The following is a 23,659-nucleotide window of genomic DNA, read 5'->3' as shown; positions in this document are numbered from 1 at the left end:
ACCTGTATTAAACCCTCACACTGTATTATTGAGCCTCTCTAGTCTAAATCTGCCCCATCACACCATTTTATGTTATCTGCAGATTGATACTGAAATCCAGACTATCAAACTCCTTCATTTATATAGTAATCTCAGTGGTTAGCACAGTTGCTTCGCCGCTCAGGGTCACTGTCTGTGCGGAGTCTGCACATTCTTCCCGTGTCTGCGTGGGTTTCCTTCAGGTGCTCTAGTTTCCTCCCACAGTCCAAGTGCAGGTTAGGTGGATTGGCTATGCTAAATTGGCCTTGGTGTCCAAAAAGGTTAGGTGGGGTTACGGGGATAGGGTTGAGGCGTGGGCTTAAGTAGGGTGCTCTTTCCAAGGGCCATTGCGGACTCAATGGGCCAAATGGCCTCCTTCTGCACTGTAAATTCTGTGATTTATAGATATATCTGTATGGCTTGTATCTTTTTTTATTCATCAGGTGAGTTTATTTTTAGGTTGCATCGGTCAAAGGATGTATTACTTCAGACAATTTTATTTATTATCATAATAGATGAACCACTGTCATCTTCAGGCTGCAGTGAGATGGTGGTAAACAGCAAAAAACACTTAGGTACAAGACAACCCATGAGCAGTGTCATCCATGAACAAATTCTGGCTGCTAAACCTAGGGTGTGCCAATAGTTCAAAGACCACTTTCGACCACTTTCGGGGGTGATGATGCAGCAAAATCTAGGATGTTGCCTCACACCCTTCAAAGATATGTCCTTACCTGAGAAAGGACATATTGGCACTGGAGGGAGTGCAGAGGAGGTTCACTAGGTTGATCCCAGAGTTGAGGGGATTAGATTATGATGAGAGGTTGAGTAGACTGGGACTATACTCATTGGAGTTTAGAAGGATGCGGGGGGATCTTATTGAGACATATAAAATTATGAAGGGAATAGATAGGATAGATGCGGGCAAGTTGTTTCCACTGGTCGGGGAAAGCAGAACTAGGGGGCATAGCCTCAAAATAAGGGAGGTAGATTTCGGACGGAGTGTAGGAGAAAACTTCTTCACCCAAAGGGTTGTGAATCTCTGGAATTCCTTGCCCAGTGAAGCAGTTGAGGCTCCTTCTTTAAACGTTTTTAAGAAAAAGATACATGCCTTTCTAAAGAATAAAGGGATTCGGGGATATGGTGTACGGGCCGGAGAGTGGCGCTGAGTCCACAAAGATCAGCCATGATCTCATTAAATGGCGGAGCAGGCTCGAGGGGCCAGATGGCCTACTCCTGTTCCTAGTTCTTATGTTCTTATGAGCTTCAAAAACGTGAAGGAGCTCTTAATTATCCATATGCTGGAATAGTGAGGAGCATGATTACTGCTCTGTGGACTATTTTCTGTTTCTTCGGAGCCTTCTCTTGACGTAAACAGACAATGAAAATCATCATCGCCTCCAATTTTCCAGCTCAGCTTAATTGAGGAAAAGAGTATTTGAAGACCAGGATCTCAGACCCGAGACTAAGGTCCTGCTTGCTGGACATCAGTGATCCCTGCATTCCTATATGCTTCAAAGACAGGGACAACCTACAGCAGGCACCTCAAAGCACTGGATAAGTACCACCAGCGGTGCCCTCATAAGATCCTCCAAGTCCAGTGGCAAGAAAGATGGTCCTCTCCCAGGTCAACGTGTCAAGCCTTGAAGTGCTAATCGTTCAAAACCAGCTCTGTTAGGCGGGACGTATCATTCAAATGACTGACGCCAAACCCCCGAAGCACCTGCTCTACTTGCAGCAGGTGACTCCCAGGAGGACAGTGGAAACACTTTCAGGATGACCTCAAAGCATCCCTGAAAAAGTCAAACCTATCCATTGACTCACGGGAGACCCTGGCTTGTGACCGACCAAAATGGAGAAGGCACATTTGGGAAGGCACCGAACATAGAGAGACTTTCGTCGTGAATGCACAGAGGGAGCATGCAAACTTCCAAACCACCCACCTACTCTTCAAGCACCACCTGCTAGTGTCTACAGATCATAATATTGGACTTACCAGACATCTCAAAACACATCGAAACAGGGTGAAACAGGTCCCATCCTTGATTCTGAGGGGCTGCCTGACTGGAGAGAGATGTCTCTCACTAGTGTGGTGAGAACATCTCCTTCAAGTAATCATCAGAAAATACACTGTAGGTCACGGCCACCTTCTGTAAGACCGTAAGACATAGGAGCAGAAGTAAGCCATTCAGCCGATCGGGTTTGCTCCACCATTTAAAGAGACCATGACTGACCTGATAATCCTCAACTCCACTTTCCCACTATATTCCCATAACCCTTGATTACCGTACTGATTAATAATCTATCTATCTCAGCCTTGAACATACTTAATGATCCAGCCTCTATCGCACTCGGTGTTAAAGAATTTCACAGATTCACTACCCTCTGAGAAAAGACATTCCTCTCATCTCACTCATCCCACTGTCACCAGACTCCTAAATTACCCTCTTATGGACTGACCTCATTAACACTACACCCTGTATGCTTCATCCGATGCCAGTGCTTTTGTAGTTACATTGTATATGTTGTGTTGCCCTATTATGTATTTTCTTTTATTCCCTTTTCTTCTCATGTACTTAATGATCTGTTGAGCTGCTCGCAGAAAAATACTTTTCACTGTACCTCGGTACACGTGACAATAAACAAATCCAATCCAATCCAATCCAATCTACCTTAAAGGGCCAGCGACCCCTTACTCTGAGATAATGCCCTCTGGTCCTAGACCCTCCCACCCCACCCCTACCCAGGATCAACCTAATGAACCTTCTCTGGACTGCCTCCAATGCCACTATATCTTTTCTTAGATAAGGGCATTAAAACTGTTCTAACGGTGTGGTCCAACTAGTGCCTTGTATAGTTTTACAGGACTTCCCTATGTTATACCCCATTCCCTTTGAAATAAAGGCCAACATTCCATTTGCCTCCCCTATTACCTGTTGGAGTCAGAAAGTCCAAGTGTCATAGAGTTTTACATCATGGAAAGAGGCCCTTCGGCCCAGCACATCCACACCTAACTATTCTAATCCCATTTTCCAGCACTTGGTCGTAGTCCTGTATGCAATGGCAATTCAAGTGCTCCTCTAAATACTTCTTAAAAGTTGTGAGGTTTCCCGCCTCTACCACCCTTTCAGGCAGCGAGTTCCAGATTTCCACCATCCTCTGGGTGAAAAAGCTTTTCCTCATATCTCCTCGAAACCTCCTGCCCATTACCTTAAATCTATGCTCCCTGGTTATTGATGCCTCCACTATGGGTAAAAGTACCTTCCTATCCACCCTTTCTATGTCATCTATATGGACCTCAATCAGGTCCCCCCTCAGCCTTCTCTGCTCCAGAAAAAACAAACCCAGCCTACCCAGTCTCTCTTGATAGCTGAAGCGTTCCAGCCCGGGCAACATCCTGGTGAATTTTCCCTACACCCTCTCCAGTGCAATCACTTCCTTTCTATAGTGTGGTGACCAGAACTGTACACGGTACTCAAGCTGGGGCCTAACCAGGTTTTATACAGCTCCAGCATAACCTCCCAATGCCTTGATTAATAACGACAAGGATCCCGTAGGCTTTCTTAACCACCCTATCGACCTGTCCTGCTGTCTTCAGAGATCAGTGAACCTGCACGCCAATGTCCCTTTGATCCTCGTACTTCCATTTATTGTATGTTCCCTTGTAAGTCCTCCCAAAATGCATTACCTCACACTTTTCACGGTTAAATTCCATTTGCCTCTCTTCTGCCCATCTAACCAGCCCATCTATATCGTTCTGTAATCTAAGGCTTTGCTCCTCACTATTTACCACGCCATCAATTTTTGTGATATCTGAGAACTTACTGATCATACGCTCCACGTTCACATCCAGATCATTAATATACACTACAAACAACAGGGGACACAACATTGGTCCCTGTGGAACACCACTGGACACAGGCTTCCAGTCACCCTCCCGCCTCCTACCACTAATCCAGTTTTGGATCTAGTTTGCCAAATTACCCTGGATCCCATGGGCTCTTACCTTCTTCATCAGCCTCACATGTGGGACCTTGTCAAAAGCCTTATGAAAGTCCATGTAAACTACATCAACCGCACTATCCTCATCTACACACCTAGTCACCTCTCAAAATATTTAATCAAATTTGTAAGACAGATCTTACTTTTTGACAAAACCATACTGACTATCATAGAATCCCTACAGTATAGAAGGAGGCTGTTCAACCCATCGAGTCTGCACCGTCCCTGGGAAAGAGCACCCTGCTTAAGCCCATTTCTCCATTGTATCCCCATAATCTAGTAACCTTACCTACCCTTCTGGACACTAAGGGGCAATTTAGCACGTCAATCCACCTAACGTGCACATCTTTGGACTGTGGAAGGAAACAAATGCACCCGGATTATCCTTGATTAATCTTTGCCTCTCCAAGTGGAGATTAATCTGTCCCTCAAGAGTTTTTTCCAGTAGTTTCCCTACCACTGAAGTTAGTCACTGGCCTGTAATTTCCTGGTTCATCCCTCCTTTCCTTCTTGAATTTGCACGCTATCTTTTTGTGATTTATGTACGAAGACTCTAAAACCCCTCTGTGCTGCAGCTGTTTGCAGTCTTTCTCCATTTAAATAATATTCAGCTCCTTTATTCTTCCTACAAAGTGCATAACTTCACATTTCCCGACATTATATTCCATCTGCCAAGTTTTTGCCCACTCACCTAACCTGTCTATAGCCCTCTGTAGACTCTTTGTGTCTCCTCATCACTTGACTTCTCACCTATTTTTGTATCATCTGCAAAGTTGGCAATAGTACATTCACTTCCCTCATCCAAGTCATTAATATATATTGTAAATAATTGTGGTCCCAACACTGATCCCTGTGGCACTCCACTAGTTATATGATGCCATTCTGAAAACGCCCCTCTTATCCCAACTCTCTGTCTTCTATCAGTTAGCCAATTTTTTACCCATGCTAAAAGACTGCTCTCAACAGCATGGGTTCTTATCTTCTTGTCATAACCCCCACAAGGACCAGGGGGAAACCATCGCTGATCTTACCGTGGGACTCATGGGGCTGGATTCTCCGCAGCCCCACACTGAAATTGCATTTGGCGCGGGGGCGGAGAATCCAATTTCACGCTGAAATCAGGCCTGGCGCCGGTCCAGCGGTTCTCCGGGACCCGAGAATCGGCATGTTCGCGGAGTACTCAGTCCGCGGCTGCCCTGGTGGGGGTTGGGGGAATCGGGCACCGGGGTGGGGGAGAGGGGTCATTATGGGCGGCCGGGGGACAGATTGGGCCGGTCAGATCTTTGGGAGCGCGGCCGACCGGGGGGGGGCCTACATTTTGCAGCTGCCTCCGCGGTCCGAGACCGCCATGGCGCTTGGCGCTGCCGCTGGAGGGTGCCGTGCGCATGCGTGGATTCGAAACAGGACGTGCAGGGGGCCGAATGCGCAGCTAAAGCTGCATGAAACACCCTGGGTCCCTGCTAGCCCCCTGCAGCTGAATGAATGGGATAATCTTTTTTATCAGAAACTCGGGAGTGAAACGCCATCATTTTTATGCCGGCTTGGGGACATGCTCCCATTTTGGGAGAATCCAGCCCATGGAGTACGAGCTTCCCAGATAGGGGGTGTAGGCCACCCACCTGGGGCTCGTTATGAACTGAGATAAAAACCGCCTCAAAGCAAGGTCTGGGATGGTTAGTTGTCCCAGCTAGGCCTGTACTGGGAGTGATATGCTGCCTTGAGCAGAACTTTGTAAATAATTCAATAAAACTATGTTAATTTACCACCAGCTTCCTCTGAGTTACTGAACTTATTAAGAAGCTTTTTGTGCGGTAACTTAAACACTTTTTGGAAAAGCAAGTATAGTACATCAGCTGGTTTCCCTTTATCTATCCTGCTCTTTACCACCTCAAAGATTCTAATAAATGTGTCAGGCATGATTTCCTCTTCATGAAGCCATGCTGACTCTGCTTGATTATGAGAAAGTTATTTTACTGATCTGAGGTTAAAAATATATTCTTGAAAGAATAAATGGCATTATAATTAAAAAATACTGACAAAAATATTCATACATCACTGAATCAAAAAAACCCTGCTATGACAGGCAGCTGCTTCTGGAAAATCTTGGACTTGATGTCAAAGTTTCATCGGGAAATTTGTTATTAAACCAAGCACTAAGAGTTCAGAAATTAATTATTCATCTCACAGATTCAGCCACCTTTCATTTCTCAAATCCAAAGTTGGATACAATTTAGCTTCATATGTCCTTGGCTTTTTAAATAAAATGGGGGTGGAAGTTCATAACACACGGGAATCTTGATGAAATATATTTATCTTTGCCTAGCCACTGGCTATCACTTTTGTTCAGCTTGCTAAAGACCCACCAGACAGAGATTGCCTCCTGACTGCAGATTTCAAAGTCTTTGAAGTACAGGTAAAGGAGATAATGGGTAAAGAGATGTAAACAGAAGATTTCATGGAGTTTTACCTGTTGGGAATCTGATAAATCTGGTTAATTCTGGTTCCCGATAGGTTGTTGGGTGAACTCCGGTGTAGCGGAAAAGTGTGTCGGACCGTGGACAGTACTCGCCCGTGGGGAATGTGAAATGCCCGCAGGGACGGATCTCCTGTTGCAAACTGGAATGTCGGCTGGATTCTCTGCTTTATCTGAGGAAGACAGGGCCGTGTCTGTTGCATGACCCCACCACCACAAGTCCTGGTGCAAGCAGACCATGGGCCCCATTTTCCCCACGAACCTTTAGCCTGTTCTTCTGTGGAGGCATCTACATCCTGACGCTTCACCCGGTTGTGCACCTTGGACAACAACAAAAAAGAAACAAATTATCTTCATGTACCCTCATGTTATTTTAACATTTGGTATCACATTTGATGCGTTAAAATGTGGGTGCTGAGGTAGAAACCTTGAGAGCAAAGGGGGGACACCTGTCCTTTCTTGCCTCTGCTAGCCCCTGAAACACCTAATCATCGACTCCTGTTCAATATCCCTTTCCCACGTCCTTTACACTTTCCTTTTTCAATTATTGATTAAATTTCCTTTGAAAAGTTGTTTGCCATTGTACTTCTGTCAGTGTTTCTGGCAGGTTATTCGATATCTTAACAATCCTTCTGTATAAATCAAATTCTGCTAACCTTTCCCTTCAATCTTTTGATAATCTTAAATGGAGGTCGTCGAGCTAATGGGTCACTGACCTACGCATACAGTTTTTAAAATATGTACCTTATCATAACTTTGAAACTTTGATCAGAACTTAACCTTTATTCAAATAAAACAGTTCCAGTTTCTCCAAAGTTGTGTCACAATTTAAGACCCTCATCCGCAGCATAACCTTAGTAAACCTTTCCCGAAACATCTCAATGGCCTTGATATGGGGGTAATGAAACTTGGTCACTTGGTCACAATATTCAACACGTCACCAATGATTTGTATCAGCTTAACTCGCACCAAGTCCTGTTAATTCCTAACCTCAATGTTTAAATTTTCATCCATCTGTTCAAATGATTCCTCTCTAACTCTGTAACGTCCTCCAAACCTACAACCCTCCAGAAATTCTCCACCCCTTCAATCTGGGTCCAATTCCTTCACCATGTCCTCGGCTGCCAGCTATTTCAGCCCTAAGCTCTGCAATTCTTTTCTTTAACCTCGCCACATCTCTCCGTCTTTCAGACACTCCTTAAAGCTTCTCTCGTTTATCAGGCTTTTGGATACCTGGCTGAATATCTCCTCTTGTGGCTCAATGTCAAATTCCATCCGGCAGAGCCCCCAAGAGGTGCCTTGGGATGTCTTACTGCAGTAAAGGTCCGACAGAAATTAAAAGTGTTGCTAACATTATTCTTTTATTTGTCATTCTTGAGTCCCTAGTTATAAACCTAGGATCCCCGATGATTTTGTCTCATTTCAACAATAACACGCAGCTTTATACTTTCCATGTAAATCAACATAATTGCTTATATTCTGGAATAATTAAGTTGCTCACTGCTTTATTCCTGGTTAAATGCAATTAATAATAAAGTCTCATTGTCGAAATTACAACAAATCAAGTAGCCACCAGCCCCCACCCCCTGCAATAGATAGGGTGGGTATAGAGGGATACGGCACAAGGAGGGGCGGAGGGCTTTGGCCATGGATGGTACCATGACCGGTACAGGCTTGGAGGGCCGAAAGGCCTGTTCCTGTGCTGTATTGTTCTTTGTTCTTTGTTCCAACTAGGTAGCCAGCCCATCCCCCCCCCTCCCAAACAAAGTAGCCAGCCCCCGCATCGCCCAGAAAAAAAAACAGATCCACCTTGCCCCTCCTTGGTCCGCTGCTGACATAAAATAAGGCAAGGTGATGGCAGGTAAACAATGGGACACCATCACGCCGGTCTCTGTAATTACAGAGGGTGGCGACCACAGTGGAGTGCCTGGTACACAACGCCGGCACCATGAGTGAAGGTGTCCAAGGCGACGCACAGTCGGTGATGGCCATGGCTAAGGGTCTCGGCAGAAGGTCCGACTCACTGGAGGATGTCACCCAGCACCAGGACAACCTTGATGAAATTCTGCAGGACATGTCCCGCACTCATATGGGCATGGCCGAGGAGCTTCGGAGCTTGTCCCAGTCAAGTACATTGCTGAGGTGCTGCAGAGCATGTCCCAGTCACTGAGGAGCATCACTGACTGCGTTGACACAATGGTGCGGACCATGGGGAACCGCCAAGGCTGGCAGAGCCAGACGATGCATGGGCAGCCGGTACTCAAACCAGCTGGCCCCTCCATCCCAAGGTGAACCCAGGGCCCTATGGGCACCAATCAGGAAGAGGGGATCCTCTGTGCCAGCCATGACCTATCCCATGGAGTGGTGATGGTGGCCACCAGTTCCCCCGAGTTCCACCTCTCTGATGAGGCCGCGTCTCACATGGGACAGGGCGGCACGGCTGTGCATGTACTGCCGACAAGTGACCGGGGCCCTCCGGCCCCTGAGCCCCAAAGGACGCCCGTCAGGGACATCGAGGGTCACGGGACGAGGTAAGCAGCAGGCTGCCTCCACCTCTGATGTGCATCCTGGGGAAACACCAAGACATAGTGGTAGAGCTAGGAGAGCCAGACACATTGAGCATCACTGAGGGCACCGGGGTAGGGGGGATGGGGTGCGGGGGCACAGGGTAGATAGGGGAGGGGTGGAACCATCGGGAGTGGGGTATTGTACAGCACATTGAACAACGTTTTGCACAACAACCATTTGTCTTTGTCACTTTCTTCCACAATTAGGGCTGACCCCCGGACTCTGCCCATGTCTCCAGCCATCATCACCCCCCACTCCCCATGGTGCTCACCCAGCCTCCGGCCATGGACAGGTCCCTGGAGCTGTGTCCCATCCCCTGGAAGTTTGGATGTTAGTTGCTATGTGTGTGGTGTTGTCTCCCGAGAGCACAACGAGGCTGGAGAATTCCGCACCTAGATTCCTCTAATGTTCACTCTAAGCTGCATGGCCTCACAACAGTCCATCAAATGCTGTGTACATAATTATTACAGCCACGCACATCCTGGTGGTCACATGAGGTTTAATGCCATTCTAGTTTAACTCTCCCATGACACAAGATCAACAGATGAGAGACAAGCCTGACTAATGTTAACAGCTGAAACACACTTGCGTCAGTTCGTGTAATCTGAAGCTATGTCAGCATTTGGCTTTCCTGTGGCCTGTTTGCTGACCCTTCCACTCACTGCTTCCCTCCCTCTCGCCGCTTGTCTTCTCAAGCTTCCTGCTCACCGTTTCACCCCTCCTCCCTATGGGCGAGGGCTTGGGACAGTGAGGGAGGAAGCAAGTGAGGGGGGTTGTGAGTACGAGGACCAGGGAGGAAAGCAGTGAACTGGGGGCAGGCAGTGAGCGGAAGAGGTGGCGAGTACGAGGGAAGGGAGGAGCTGGAGGGTCAGGGAGGGCATTGTGGCAAGTTGGAGGGAAGCTACGAGCAGGAGGCTTGGGGAGGAAAGCAGTGAGTTAGAAGGGCCGTGAGCTGGAAGTAAATTATTAAGAATTGTTCAGTCAGTAAAAGGATTTATGGGCCATTTAGGATCACTGATTTAGTCATTTGGCTGAAGCTGGTTTTGAGAACTGTAAATACCTTGATCTGCAGATCCTATTTGCTGGTAGGGATTAGAGAAGAACCTGTTCGTAGCGTGAGGAATTTTCAAAAAATGCTTTTTATAAGAACTAATATACTCACAGGGAAAGGAATTTACCTGACTCTCTCCTTTTTAACACATTAATTGGTTAGATCAGTGTGTTGGTCAATGATGGCAACAGCAAAACAAGTTCCAGATAAACTACCATGATCCCTGGATCTACAGTTCAATCTGCAATTGGATTTTTATGAAATTCAGTTTTGGATAGGGCTGGTCGAATGATTATGAAGGCCCCCAACAAGTTAATCATGGTTTCCACTCCGAATTTGCAGTTTGCCGCGCAGTATTTTCACCACACGTTGAATAAAATCATCAAAGGTATAGGGCGGGATCTACTGGTCGGATTGCGCCCGTAAAGTAAGCACACCACAAGGCGACTGGTAGATGCCGGGAGATCCCACTTCTGGGATCTACCCAGCATGCCACGTCACACATTGCAGCCTTCCTGGGGAGGCCGGAGAATCGAGGGAGGCCGGTGTGTACCAGGTAGGTAGGTCGTAAGTGGGTTTATGACCTACTTCCGCGAGCGCCATTTGGTCCCACCCCTTTTGGGCAGAGTTCTATCTCCGATAACTGGTAGGATTTGCAAGGCGCGCAAGCTGTCGGGAGATCCGCTTGGAGGCCTCTCCCGGGATTCTCCGGCCACGTCATCGTCTCGCTTGAGCGCAATGCGACAAGAGAATCACGCCCATTACAGGTTAACACTTTAGATAAACAGACCTTCACCATTAATCAGGTCAGACATCTTATGAAAATTACCTTTGCATTGTCCAGGTTAATCCCGAAGACATTGGGCAAAAAACTTGTGTTCTGTACAGAGTGTACTGGCTGGGTAGAGAAATCTGGTGAGAAGCTCACCAGCTGCACAGCCGACTTTTCACAGCAGTTGTGTGGCACGATCAGCATTAAAACAATACTCCCTCCAACGAGCGCCGGGGCAATCCCCCACAAACACTGAGGCAACCTCCCCCATTAATTATATTAAAATGTACTTAAATGAGGTCCCCTTCCGTTACGTCACCAGCGACGGGCTAGGGAAATCGGAAAACAAGATTTTGCCATCTAGAATTCCTTGCAATATTTTGGGCCCACATAGCTGTTTACGTTAACGGCAAACGGGCTCAAAATCGCCCTCCCTAGTTGGTTTGTAGCAATAGGATTATCACCAATGAAGTGTGACAGGGAAAGCACGATGGTCAAAGCACTGAAGGAAGTAACTACAGATCATAGTATTACAGAATCCCGACAGTGCAGAAGGAGGCCATTCGGCCCATCAAGTCTGCACCGACCATTCAGAAGAGCACCCTACAGGCCCAATCCTCCGCCTTATCCCCATTTCCCCACCCAACCTTTGGACACTAAGGGCCAATTTTAGAATAGCCAATCCACCTAACCTGCACATCTTTGGACAGATGTGTGAAGCAAATGCAAAACCTTTAATATTTCACTGGCAGATCTCTCATGGAATTACTCTTAATGTTCGGCTATCCCCATGACAACATAAATGATCCTGCATAAAAAAATCAATCTGCCCCCTGCAGGAAAGACAAGTTGGAAATAAATTTAAACCTCTTGCAAATCACGAAAGTAAAGAAAGAGGCGGGTACTTTGCAAATAAGCCACTGAACAGAGGTGATACTATTTATTTGGAAAGGATTCAGCTCGTATAAGACCCCACTACGGGTTCAGCCAGGATGGAGTGGGTTAGAAGCTCTGAGGGTGGGGGCAAGGCTGGCATCAGAAGTCACAGGTCATGATTTGCGGGCAGGACCTGCCAGATGCCTGGTTTGTCACTTGCCAATTGCCTCTCAATATTAAAACCATTTAACATAAGCTTTCTCATTCGAGATTTGGAATTTTGTCCCATAAGCTTTTGCTAAAAAAAATACTGAGTAATAACTGAGCAGAATTTTGCCTGAAACTAAAGAAAAATATTCCTTCAGCAGCTGACCGAATGAGACTGCTGCATCCTGGGAATTTGGGTACACTGCACGTGCTCAGAAAACACCACCTAATCTGAGCATATGGTGAGGGGCAAAATTACCCATGTATCATTTAATTTGTGTAAGGGCCCTTCCTGTAGATTCCCTTATTTCCCATTCTTTTACTTTGTCATTATCATTTTGATCTATGGATATTAAATGGACATGTTCCTTTAAGTCGAGCAGAGGCAGTGAGGAAATCAAAATTTGCAAAATAGTACACTGTGCTATAAAAATGTAGATTTTGAACAAATGAACTCAGACTTTCTGGCACCTGAGAAATCGGAGGGATTCGGTTCGATTGGTTGGCTGGTAGCCAATGGATTGGCTAAGGACAATGTCCTGCCTGACAACAGATAGTGATTGGGTTCAGCCACGTGGGGATTTTCAGCAGGTCCTAGATACTGAGAGGAGAAACTGTGAATTGCTCTCTCTCTCTCTCACTTTCTCCATAAAAGGTTTCCTGCCTGCTATTTCTGAGACTGCAGAGGGGATTTGTAATCCTGATGAAACTACAGAGAAAACCCATTACAAACTGAAAACAAAAACCTCCAACTGAAGGCCTAGACTAAAAAATGGATCTAACTGAAAGATGTCCATCGGAAACAAAAACTTTTATCATTTTACTTTTCATATTATTCTTTTTTACACCCCTCTGTGTTTGTCTGTCTTGTGTGTGCGTGTGTCTGTAGCGGGTGGGATGCATTAAAGAAGCGGGGGGAGGGTTAGTTAGGGATTAAATAAGTTAACCAGTTGCATTTACTTCCTATTTAATTATAGCTATTGCTACTAATAAAAATTGTTTGTGTCTAACCTGGTGACTATAGTTATTGGGTAGCCAAAGACCAAAGACTTGTGGATTTATTTTTTAAATGAATAGTTAATTTCAATTGTGTTGCGACTCAGGGTCACGAGGGGGTGGAACTGATTGCACACTAGCCCAGAGTGTCGTAATAGTTGTGAGTGTGGATCGAGGAATTTATGTAGAAAGTGTATCATTATATTCCTTGCCTTTTTCTCCAAGGTAGACAGATATGCAGTGTTGACAAATAATATACAAATAAGAAGATTGAATCCAAACTAATTTATTTTAAACTACTAAACTAAAATGAAGTTTGCACACTCTACTGAGTTACAGATAATAAACTAATGATACTGAATCTGTAGTACAGTACTCAATATTCTATTTAACTATTCTTTTTTTTGAAAATATATTTATTCAAATTTTTCAACAAATTTTCAACAACCCCCTCCCCCCAACAAGAAAAAAGAAACAAGAACACAACAAGCAGAAATTATACATTGGATTTCCCCCATATACAATAACCCCCCATATAACAGTAAAAAACACAAATAGGGCGACCTCCCACCTTAACCCAAACGCCACCCCAAAAGAAACCTCCCCTCCCTTCCCCCCCCCCGCCCCTTGGCTGCTGCTGCTGCTGACCTCCTCCTAACACTCCGCTAGATAATCTAGGAGCGGTTACCACCGCCTGAAAAGCCCTTGCACAGACCCTCGCAAGGCAAACTTTATCCTCTCCAGCTTGATGAACCCTGCCATGTCATTGATCCAAGCTTCCACAATAGGGGGTTTCGCATCTTTCCACAGTAACAAAATCATCCGCCGGGCTACCAGGGACGCAAAGGCCAGAATACCGGCCTCTTTCGACTCCAGCACTCCCGGCTCGTCCGATACGCCAAATACTGTTAATCCCCAGCTCGGCTTGACCCGGGCGTTCACCACCTTGGACATAGTCCTCGCAAAACCCATCCAGCACCGGGCACGACCAGAACATATTGACGTGATTTTCTGGGCTCCCCGAGTACCTCCCACATCTGTCCTCCACCCCAAAGAACCTACTCAACCTCGCCCCTGTCATATGCGCTCTGTGAGTAACTTTAAACTGTATTAGGCTGAGCCTGGCGCAAGAGGAGGAAGAATTAACCCTACTCAGGACATCAGCCCACAGACCCTCATCTATCTCCTCCCCAAGCTCCTCCTCCCACTTGCCCTTTAACTCCTCCACCGAGGCCTCCTCCTCTTCCAGCAGTCCTGGTAAATCGCCGAAACCTTGCCTTCTCCAATCCATACACCCGTAATCACCCTGTCCTGAATCCTACGTGCTGGAAGCAGCGGGAATTCCCTCACCTGCCACCTCACAAACGCCCTCACTTGCATGTACCTGAAAGCGTTTCCCGGGGGTAGCCCAAACTTCTCCTCCAGCGCCCCTAGGCTCGCAAATGACCCATCGATAAACAGGTCCCCCATTCTTCTAATCCCTGCCCGATGCCAGCTCCGAAAAACCCCCATCCATCCTTACCGGGACGAACTGATGATTCTCCCAAATCGGGGACCAAACCAAGGCTCCCACCTCGCCCCTGTGTCGCCTCCACTGCCCCCAGATCTGTAGCGTCGCCGCCACCACCGGACTCGTGGTGTACCTTGTCGGCGAGAGCGGCAGCGGTGCCGTCACCAGCGCCCTCAGGCTCGTGCCCACACAGGCCGCCATCTCTAGCCTCTTCCATGCCGCCCCCTCTCCCTCCATTACCCACTTACGGATCATCGCCACATTGGCTGCCCAATAATAGCCACATAGGTTCAGCAGCGCCAGCAACCCCCCCTGTCCCTGCTACGCTCCAGAAACACCCTCTTCACCCTCGGGGTCTTATTCGCCCACACAAATCCCATGATGCTCCTGCTTACCCGTTTGAAAAAGGCCTTGGGGATCAAAATGGGAAGGCACTGGAACACAAAGAGAAACCTCGGAAGGACCGTCATTTTAATCGACTGCACCCTACCCGCTAGTGAGAGTGGCAGCATATCCCATCTTTTAAAATCCTCCTCCATCTGCTCCACCAACCGTGTCAAATTGAGCTTGTGCAGGGCCCCCCAACTCCTAGCTACTTGGATCCCCAGGTACCGAAAGCTCCTTTCCGCCCTCTTCAGCGGTAGATCATCTAGCCCCCTTCCCTGGTCCCCTGAATGCACCACAAAGAGCTCACTCTTCCCTACGTTGAGTTTATACCCCAAAAAGTCCACAAACTCTTTAAGGATCCGCATGACCTCCGCCATCCCCTCCTCTGGATCCGCAACATACAACAACAGGTCACCGGCATACAACGACACCCGGTGTTCCTCTCCCCCCGAACCAATCGCTTCCATTTCCTGGACTCCCTCAGGGCCATGGCCAGCGGCTCAATTGCCAGTGCAAACAACAAGGGGGATAAGGGACAACCCTGCCTCGTCCCCCGGTACAGCCGAAAGTACTCCGACCCCCGCCGGTTTGTAGCCACACTTGCCACAGGGGCTCCATATAGCAGCCTGACCCAACTGATGAACCCCTCCCCGAACCCAAACCTCCGCAACACTTCCCAAAGATACTCCCACTCCACCCGATCAAAGGCCTTTTCCGCGTCCATAGCTGCCACTACCTCCTCTTCCCCCTCCAACGAGGGCATCATAATCACATTGAGGAACCTCCGCACATTAGTATTTAGCTGCCTACCCTGCACTAATCCCGTCTGGTCATCATGGATCACCCCCGGGACACAGTCCTCAATTCCCGTAGCCAGCACCTTCGCCAGTAACTTAACGTCAACATTGAGGAGCGTGATCGGTCTATACGACCCACATTGCAATGGATCCTTGTCCCGCTTCAAAATCAAAGAAATCAATGCCCTGGACATTGTCAGGGGCAAGATCCCCTCCTCCCTCGCCTTATTAAAAGTCCTCACTAGCAACAGGCCCAGCAGGTCCACGTATTTCCTGTAAAATTCAACCGGGAACCCATCCGGCCCCAGGGCCTTCACTGCCTGCATGTTTCCCAATCTTTTAACCAGCTCCTCCAGCCCAATCGGCGCCCCCAAACCAGCCACCTGCTCCTCCTCTCTCGGGAACCTCAGCTGATCTAGGAATCGTCGCATCCCCTCCTCCCCCACTGGGGGCTCAGACCTGTACAGATCCCCATAGAAGTCCCTAAATACCTTGTTTATTCTCACCGCACTCCGTACCGTATTCCCCCCTTTATCCCTAACTCCACCAATCTCCCTCGCTGCCTCCCTCTTACGAAGCTGATGTGCCAGCATCCGACTCGCCTACTCCCCATACTCAGACGCCACCCCTTGCGCTTTCCTCCACTGTGCCTCTGCTTTCCCCGTGGTCATCAGGTCGAATTCCGTCTGGAGGTTCCGTCGCTCCCTAATTAGCCCCTCCTCGGGCGGCCTCTGCATACCTTATTTCTACCCTTAGAATCTCCCCCACCAACCTCTCACTCTCCCTCCTCCCTCTCTTCTCCCTGTGGGCCCTAATGGAGATTAGCTCTCCCCTGACCACCGCCTTCAACGCCTCCCAGACAACCCCCACCTGCACCTCCCCGTTGTCGTTGGCCTCCAAGTATCTTTCAATACACCCCCGCACCCGCCCGCACACCCCCTCATCCGCCAACAGTCCCACATCGAGGCACCACAGTGGGCGCTGGTCCCTCTCCTCCCCCAACTCCAGCTCCACCCAATGAGGGGCGTGGTCCGAGATGGCTATGGCCGAATATTCCGTTTCGTCCACTTTCAGGATTAGCGCACTACTCAAGATGAAAAAATCTATCCGGGAGTAGGCTCTATGGACGTGGGAAAAAAAGGAAAATTCCCTGGCCTGCGGCCTGGCAAACCTCCATGGATCCACTCCCCCCATCTGGTCCATAAACCCCCTGAGCACCTTGGCCGCAGCCGGCCTCTTACCGTCCTGGACCTAGAACGGTCCAGTGCTGGGTCCAGCACCGTGTTGAAGCATTATCAAGCTTCCTACCTCCAGATCCAGAATCCGACCCAGCATGCATTTCATAAATCCAGCATGAAAATGAAATGAAATGAAAATCGCTTATTGTCACAAGTAGGCTTCAAATGAAGTTACTGTGAAAAGCCCCTAGTCGCCACATTCCGGCGCCTGTTCGGGGAGGCTGTTACGGGAATTGAACCGTGCTGCTGGCCTGCCTTGGTCTACTTTCAAAGCCAGCGATTTAGCCCTGTGCTAAACAGCCCCTCATCATCCCAATTCGGGGCATATACGTTCACCAGTACCACCCGCACCCCCTGCAACCTACCACTCACCATCACATATCGACCTCCATTATCCGCTACAATATTCAGTGTCTCGAATGACACCCGCTTCCCCATCAGTATTACAACCCCTCTGTTCTTCGCATCCAGCCCTGAATGAAAGACCTGCCCTATCCATCCCTTTCTCAGCCTAACCTGATCTGCCACCTTCAGATGTGTCTCCTGGAGCATAACCATGTCTGCCTTCAGTCCCTTAAAGAGCGCTAACACCCGGGCCCTCTTGACCGGCCCGTTCAGGCCTCTCACATTCCAAGTTATCATCCGGACTAGCCATCTCCTTTTCTAGGCCAGCCACGTGCCTGCACCTCCCGCACCCTCCAGTCCCCCAGGCAGCGGACCCCCGCCCCGACTACCTCTCCTACTTCCAGCTCCCCTTTGGCCAATGCAGCAGCAACCCAGTTCCCTCCCCCCACTCCCCCCCGCTAGATCCTCATCTAGCCATTTTGCTCCCCCCATGACACTCCCGTAAGTCAGCTGACTCCTGCTGACCCCGCCCTCTCCCACCATTCAATCGACCCCCCAGTGTGAAAATCCCCTCACCCCTTGGCAGTCAGTGTGCGCTCCTCTCCAGCACTGCCGCTCCACCCCAGCCCCTCCCCCATCCTTCCCTAACGCGGGAAAAAGCCCGCGCTTTCCGTCTGAGCTGGCCCCGCCCCCTCTGGCGCAGCTCCTTTTTGCGGCCTTACCCCAACTCCCCATCCCTGGGCCTCCATCCCCCCTCTTCCTCCGCGGGGCCCACACTCTCCCACAGCCCCCACATCAAATCCATTCACCAATCCCCACCCAGCACCAAAACAAAAAGAACATTCCCCAAACGCAGTAAACACAGTAAACATCCCCCCATGACAAACCCTCAGTTTGAGTCCAACTTTTCAGACTGGATGAAGTTCCATGACTCATCAGGCGTTTCAAAATAGTGGTGCCGATCTTGGAACGTGACCCACAATCGCGCTGGCTGCAGCATCCCACATTTCACCCCCTTCCGATGGAGAACCGCCTTAGCCCGGTTAAAACCAGCCCTCTTCTTAGCCACCTCCGCACTCCAGTCCTGGTAGATTCGGATCTCCGTGTTCTCCCACCTGCTGCTCCGTTCTTTTTTGGCCCATCTCAGGACACACTTTCTGTCCATAAAGCGGTGGAACCTCACCACTACTACCCTTGGCGGCTCGTTGGCTTTGGGTCTCCTTGCCAGGACCCGATGAGCCCCATCCAGCTCCGGGGGCCTCGAGGAAGCTCCCGCGCCCATCAGCGAATTGAGCATCGTGCTCATATATGCCCCGGCATCGGGCCCCTCCACTCCTTCAGGGAGACCCAGAATCCGAAGATTCTTCCTCCTCGACCTATTCTCCAGGTCCTCAGATTTTTCCTGCCACCTCTTGTGCAGCGCCTCGTGTGCCTCCACCTTCACCGCCAGGCCCAAGATCTCGTCCTCGTTCTCCGAGGCTTTTTGCCGCATCTCCCGGATCGCCGCCCCTTGGGCCTTCTGGGTCTCCACAAGCTTCTCAATCGCCGCCTTCATTGGCGCCAGCATTTCTGTCTTCAGCTCCGCAAAGCAGCGTTTAAGGAACTCCTGCTGCTCCTGCGACCACTGCGCCCATGCTGCTTGGTCTCCACCCGCCGCCATCTTGCCTTTCCTCCCTCGCACTTTCCGCTGCACCAGAATCACTTTTTTCACCGCTCCAATCCTGGTCCAATCCATATAGTGCCGGGGAACCTTGCTGTCACCTTCCCACACTGGGAGCCGTCGAACAATTGCCGATGGGGCCCCTCTGAAGAGCCCAAAAGTCCGTTCCTGGCGGGAACTGCCGAACGTGCGACCTACCTCGGCATAGCCTCAACCGGAAGTCCATTCTATTTAACTATTAAACTACACAATGACTTGACCTCGTGCTATATTTCTCTATTCAAGTTTCACTCTGTTCTCTTCATGTTCTCTTCAGCTTCTCCCAGAATTCCTTGAGATGCTGTCTTATATGCAGTGAATTAGCGACACCCTCTAGTGTTTGATTTACACATAGATTCAGATATTAACCCTTTACTATACTGGTATTATACATATCATTATATATATGACCACAGGAAAGAAACATTCTTATCAAAAAGAAGTACAAAGCTTTAATATGCAAAGTAAATATTTTGACCCATGGGTCTCCAGCTTGATGTCCTGTGGCCTGTTTTTCTTTGCCCCATGTTAGGCCTCTCCCATTTCTGACCCTATGATTATCATCTCCTGAGGTTTGAGGTTATACCTCGGAGGATAGCCATGGAATTTTTCTTTTATCTACTTCAGCATGTTTTCATACTTTGCTTGGGGTTATCACCATCAAGACTTAATCCCACCCATTTAAGCCTTCATTTCCTCCAAACACCTCCTGCCTCCTCTACCACCTGGTCCCAATCACTATCCTGTTCCTGGCTTGCGAAGAGATTTCACAACAGTTGCCTAAGGTTTATGGCTGCCGATGCACTATCAATTACGAAGAGACGAGATGGCTGCTGTTCGGAGAGCACTTATATTTATACTCCGCCTACTGGGCAGAGCCAGCAGGCAGGGATCTACCCCCATACCTGTAGTACAGGGGCCTTACCGTAAACCCCATATATATACAGTATAATACATCAGTGGTGACTACCACAGCTGCTTAATCCCTCCACAATGTCAGTTTAATTTTCTCTCATGTTGACAACCTTTTTACAGAGTGCACCAGTACATTTAAATGGTATACTTGCTGCTTTAAGGCTGTAAAATCTTCAATGAAACATTTGTTTGGAGTTTGGGATGAATTTCTGAATGCACATACACACAAATATGTCCAGCCAGAATTAGTCTCCCTCCGCCTATTGTCCTATCCCCCCCCTTCCCCCACTCATAACCCTCACCTGCACCTCTCTCCCTCTCACCTTTCTCTGTAACCACTTTCCCCCGAGATACCCTCCTTCCCCTTTTTAATGGACCCCCTCCTTATCCATCTTTTCACCTCCTCTCCTTCCCCTTCCTCCTCAATTCTTCCCTCCTTTTCGTCCCACCCTTGCGGATTTCCTCCCCTCTTTCCCCCACCTCCCCTTTTTCGACAAACCGTTCCTCCCTTTCCTCTTTCTCTTCCACCATCCTCCCATTTCCCCTTCCCTTCTCCCTCTTTCTCCGAGTTTAATATGTAATAGCTTCCAAACCTGAGAGCATTTGGTGATGGGGCTGAATTAATGAACAACAGATTAAATCTTCCTTTATAAATAACTATGAACTAGACTATTCTCCAAATATAGCCACCTCCATCTGCCTCAGCTCGCGAGACTGTACCATTCAACTACTGTTGGAGATGCGCCATGAGTTTAAATCATGCACACCCTAGATCCCTGTTCATTTATTCATTTAATCACCTTTGAAACAGCAATAGATTTTCTTAGATTTAGGTTTCTACATAGTCAGGCAAACCTAATCAACTCCTTCAACGACTACCGAGCATGGATTACACATGGCCGGCACGACACCCAGCTAACAAAATTCGCCAGCAGGTTGGGAATCCACCTAACCATAGTTTATGGGCTGTGCAGATGTTTGTAATCTGTTCAAAGAAATCAGTCAATATCACTGGACTCGTTCCATCTTGAACATTTCGCTGAGAAGAAATAGAAATTAATGGTTGGGCCTGATTTACTCAACAGAGTCACAAAATATGCGGCCAGCATCTACCACAATGAAGAGAATATCACAGAATTATCGAATTTACAGTGCCGAAAGAGCGCTGTACTTAAGTCCACACCTCCACCCTATCCCTGGAACCCCACCAAACCTTTTGGACACTGAGGGGCAATGTTTCATGGCCAAACTGCCTAAACAGCACATCTTTGGATTGTGGGAGGAGCTCCCGAAGGAAACCCACACAGACATCGGGAGAAAGTGCAAACTCCACACAGACAGTCCCTGAGGTCGGAATTGAATCTGAGTCCCTGGAGCTGTGAGGCAGCAATGCTAACCACTGTGCCACCGTGCCGCCCCATGCAGCCCAACATTTTCGTTGTTAGCCTCCCGACCTTTATTTTACTCAAACTCCTACTCATCCCTGTGTTCGCTCCCACATTGAATCACATTCAATCACCCATCCTGTCCTCACAGACCTCAAACTCCTCATCCTTCATTCCACCAACTTTAAACTCTCCCTGTGACAAATGTACAGACAGGCATATGAATTAAGAGTCAGAACAGGCCACTTGATCCCTCAAGCATGCTCCGCTATGCAACAAGATCATGGTTGAGCTGCTTGTAATGTCAACCTCATATTGCCCCCGATAGCCTTTCACCCCCATGTTAAACTAGAATCTGTCTAGCTCAGCCTTAAAACTATACTTCCTTTTAAGGAAGAGAGTATCAATGACTCCCAACCCTCAGAGAAAAATATTCTCCTCATCTCAGCCTTGAATGAGCAACTCCGTATTTTTAAAAGGTGGCTCTTGCTCCATGCGAGCACTGCATTGTTCCTCCAACTTTGTCCTAGTTAATCTGATAGGCCTATACTGCTCTCCAAAGTGTTATCATAGTCTTCAGCTATCACACTCTGGCACTCTGGACTTTTCTCCCCAAATTTCAAGTCCTACAACCTCCCACCTTCAAATCTTGCTCAGAATGTAGCTTCGCGACTGTGCTTCCAATAACTGCCGCCACCCGCCCCCCCCTTAGCTTTCAGCTCTGTGTCCACCACCTTCCTTGTTTAGTGTCTTAAGTATCTTCAAATGGTCCATTGTAAGTAGGATGCTGTATAAACATTGTTGTTACTCTACGATCTATCACAAATAAAGCACTTTGGAGAAACTCACCGATCCGCCTGCATTTACAGTAACCAACCCAGCTTCCATCTGTAAGCTGAAAACGGTACCAGTTAGAACCAACCTTCAAAAGAAATAATAATTGTAAGTTAGTAATTGTGTCGCCCTGCTGTTCGAAAATGAAATGAAAATGAAAATCGCTTATTGTCACAAGTAGGCTTCAAATGAAGTTACTGTGAAAAGTCCCTAGTCGCCACATTCTGGCGCCTGTTCGAGGAGGCTGGCACGGGAATTGAACCATGCTGCTGGCATGCCTTGGTTTGCTTTCAAAGCCAGCGATTTAGCCCTGTGCTAAACCAGCCCCTGTTCCAATGTTACCCACCAGGAGACTATGGAAAGATGGAGGTGGTGCAGTGAAAAGCCACCAAACCTTATTGTTGGTGCTAAAAGATGGAGCTAGAAGGGAAGACTGGAGAGATTAAGAACGTGAGCAACAGGAGCATAAGAAGGCCATTTGGCCCCCTGAGCCTATTCTGTCACCATTCAGTAAAATCAAGACCTGAATAATATGCTCCGAACAAGGGAGCAAAATATACACGTGTCAACGTATTATCGGGCGCAAAGATAACTGATCGTATTTCTGGCGTCGTCATGGGGGTCTAGCGGGCAGCTATGGAACCCACACGGCCTATGCAAATTGAAGTTAATAGGCTATTGTGCTCATTAAAAAGACAATTGACTGCTATAATATGTGCAGAATGGAATAAAATGCTTTCAGAGTGGGATTTACGTCAGCTGTATTTCCCGTCTTCCCATCGAGCAGGCTGCAAAGGTGGGTTCTCTGAGGGCCGAGTTAAATCTTGGCTCTTCAGTGTTGTTTGGTCGCTGGAATTGCTTCATGGAAGCAGTAAATGTATACTGACTTAAATTCATGATCTAAGAACCTGGGACCACAAGCAAGGCGGTCCATTTCTACATTGTGTTGCAAAAGAGGCCAGATCCAGGTCACCTCGATCCCAGTCACAGCCGATGCCAGATATGCCGCCCTACCTCTCCGATTGGGTGGGATACTCTCAGTCTGCAGCCGGAATCCACCAATCACTCTTCATTGACCCTCTTGATGATTTATTTGGCATCTTTGGTTAACGGGTTCGGAAGCCTGAATGCTGGCCATTTCCAGGCCCACGGTTCACGTGCCATGCGGCACGTATTATTCAGCCCCGTGACTGATCTTTTACCTCAGCTCTACGTTTCACACCATCCCCATATTAATTACTCCTCTAGTATCCAATGATCTGTCAAACTCTGACTCGAATCTCCTCAGCAACCGGGCATCTACATCTCGCTACGGTGGAGAATTCGGAGTGCTGAATAAGTCAAATTTACTGCATGTTATTCAGGGATCTTAACAGATGTTTTGCGGATTACATTCAACATGTGTCTCTGTTTTTCTGTGAAGCCTATAAAAAAATCAACCTTTACTATTATATGTTCCTTCACCTATATATTTAATTTTTAATTCTTATTTATTTTTCACCTTTTCAAAGAGTAAGACACACAGGAATTTCATGGTTTAGCAATCGCGAGATTGCAGTCTTAGGGTTTAGTGGAAATTTTTGGAG

General features: G+C 48.0%; 1 protein-coding gene across 4 annotated transcripts in view; it reads right to left on the bottom strand.

The window, feature by feature from the left end:
* The window catches only part of adamtsl7 (ADAMTS-like 7), a 621,654-nt gene that overhangs the window by 548,109 nt on the left and 49,886 nt on the right, over positions 1-23,659 (bottom strand). For all 4 annotated transcript variants that reach the window (XM_072495481.1, XM_072495482.1, XM_072495480.1 and 1 more), the window contains 2 exons: positions 22,089-22,161; positions 6,488-6,813 (listed from right to left, as the gene is read on the bottom strand). In XM_072495481.1, the coding sequence (XP_072351582.1) occupies positions 6,488-6,813; positions 22,089-22,161 (399 nt within the window). The remainder of the gene's footprint in view (positions 1-6,487; positions 6,814-22,088; positions 22,162-23,659) is intronic.

Source organism: Scyliorhinus torazame, chromosome 3, assembly GCF_047496885.1.
Source record: "Scyliorhinus torazame isolate Kashiwa2021f chromosome 3, sScyTor2.1, whole genome shotgun sequence".
In the NCBI taxonomy this organism is placed as follows: Eukaryota; Metazoa; Chordata; class Chondrichthyes; order Carcharhiniformes; family Scyliorhinidae; genus Scyliorhinus; species Scyliorhinus torazame.
This window is presented reverse-complemented; position numbering and strand designations above follow the sequence as displayed.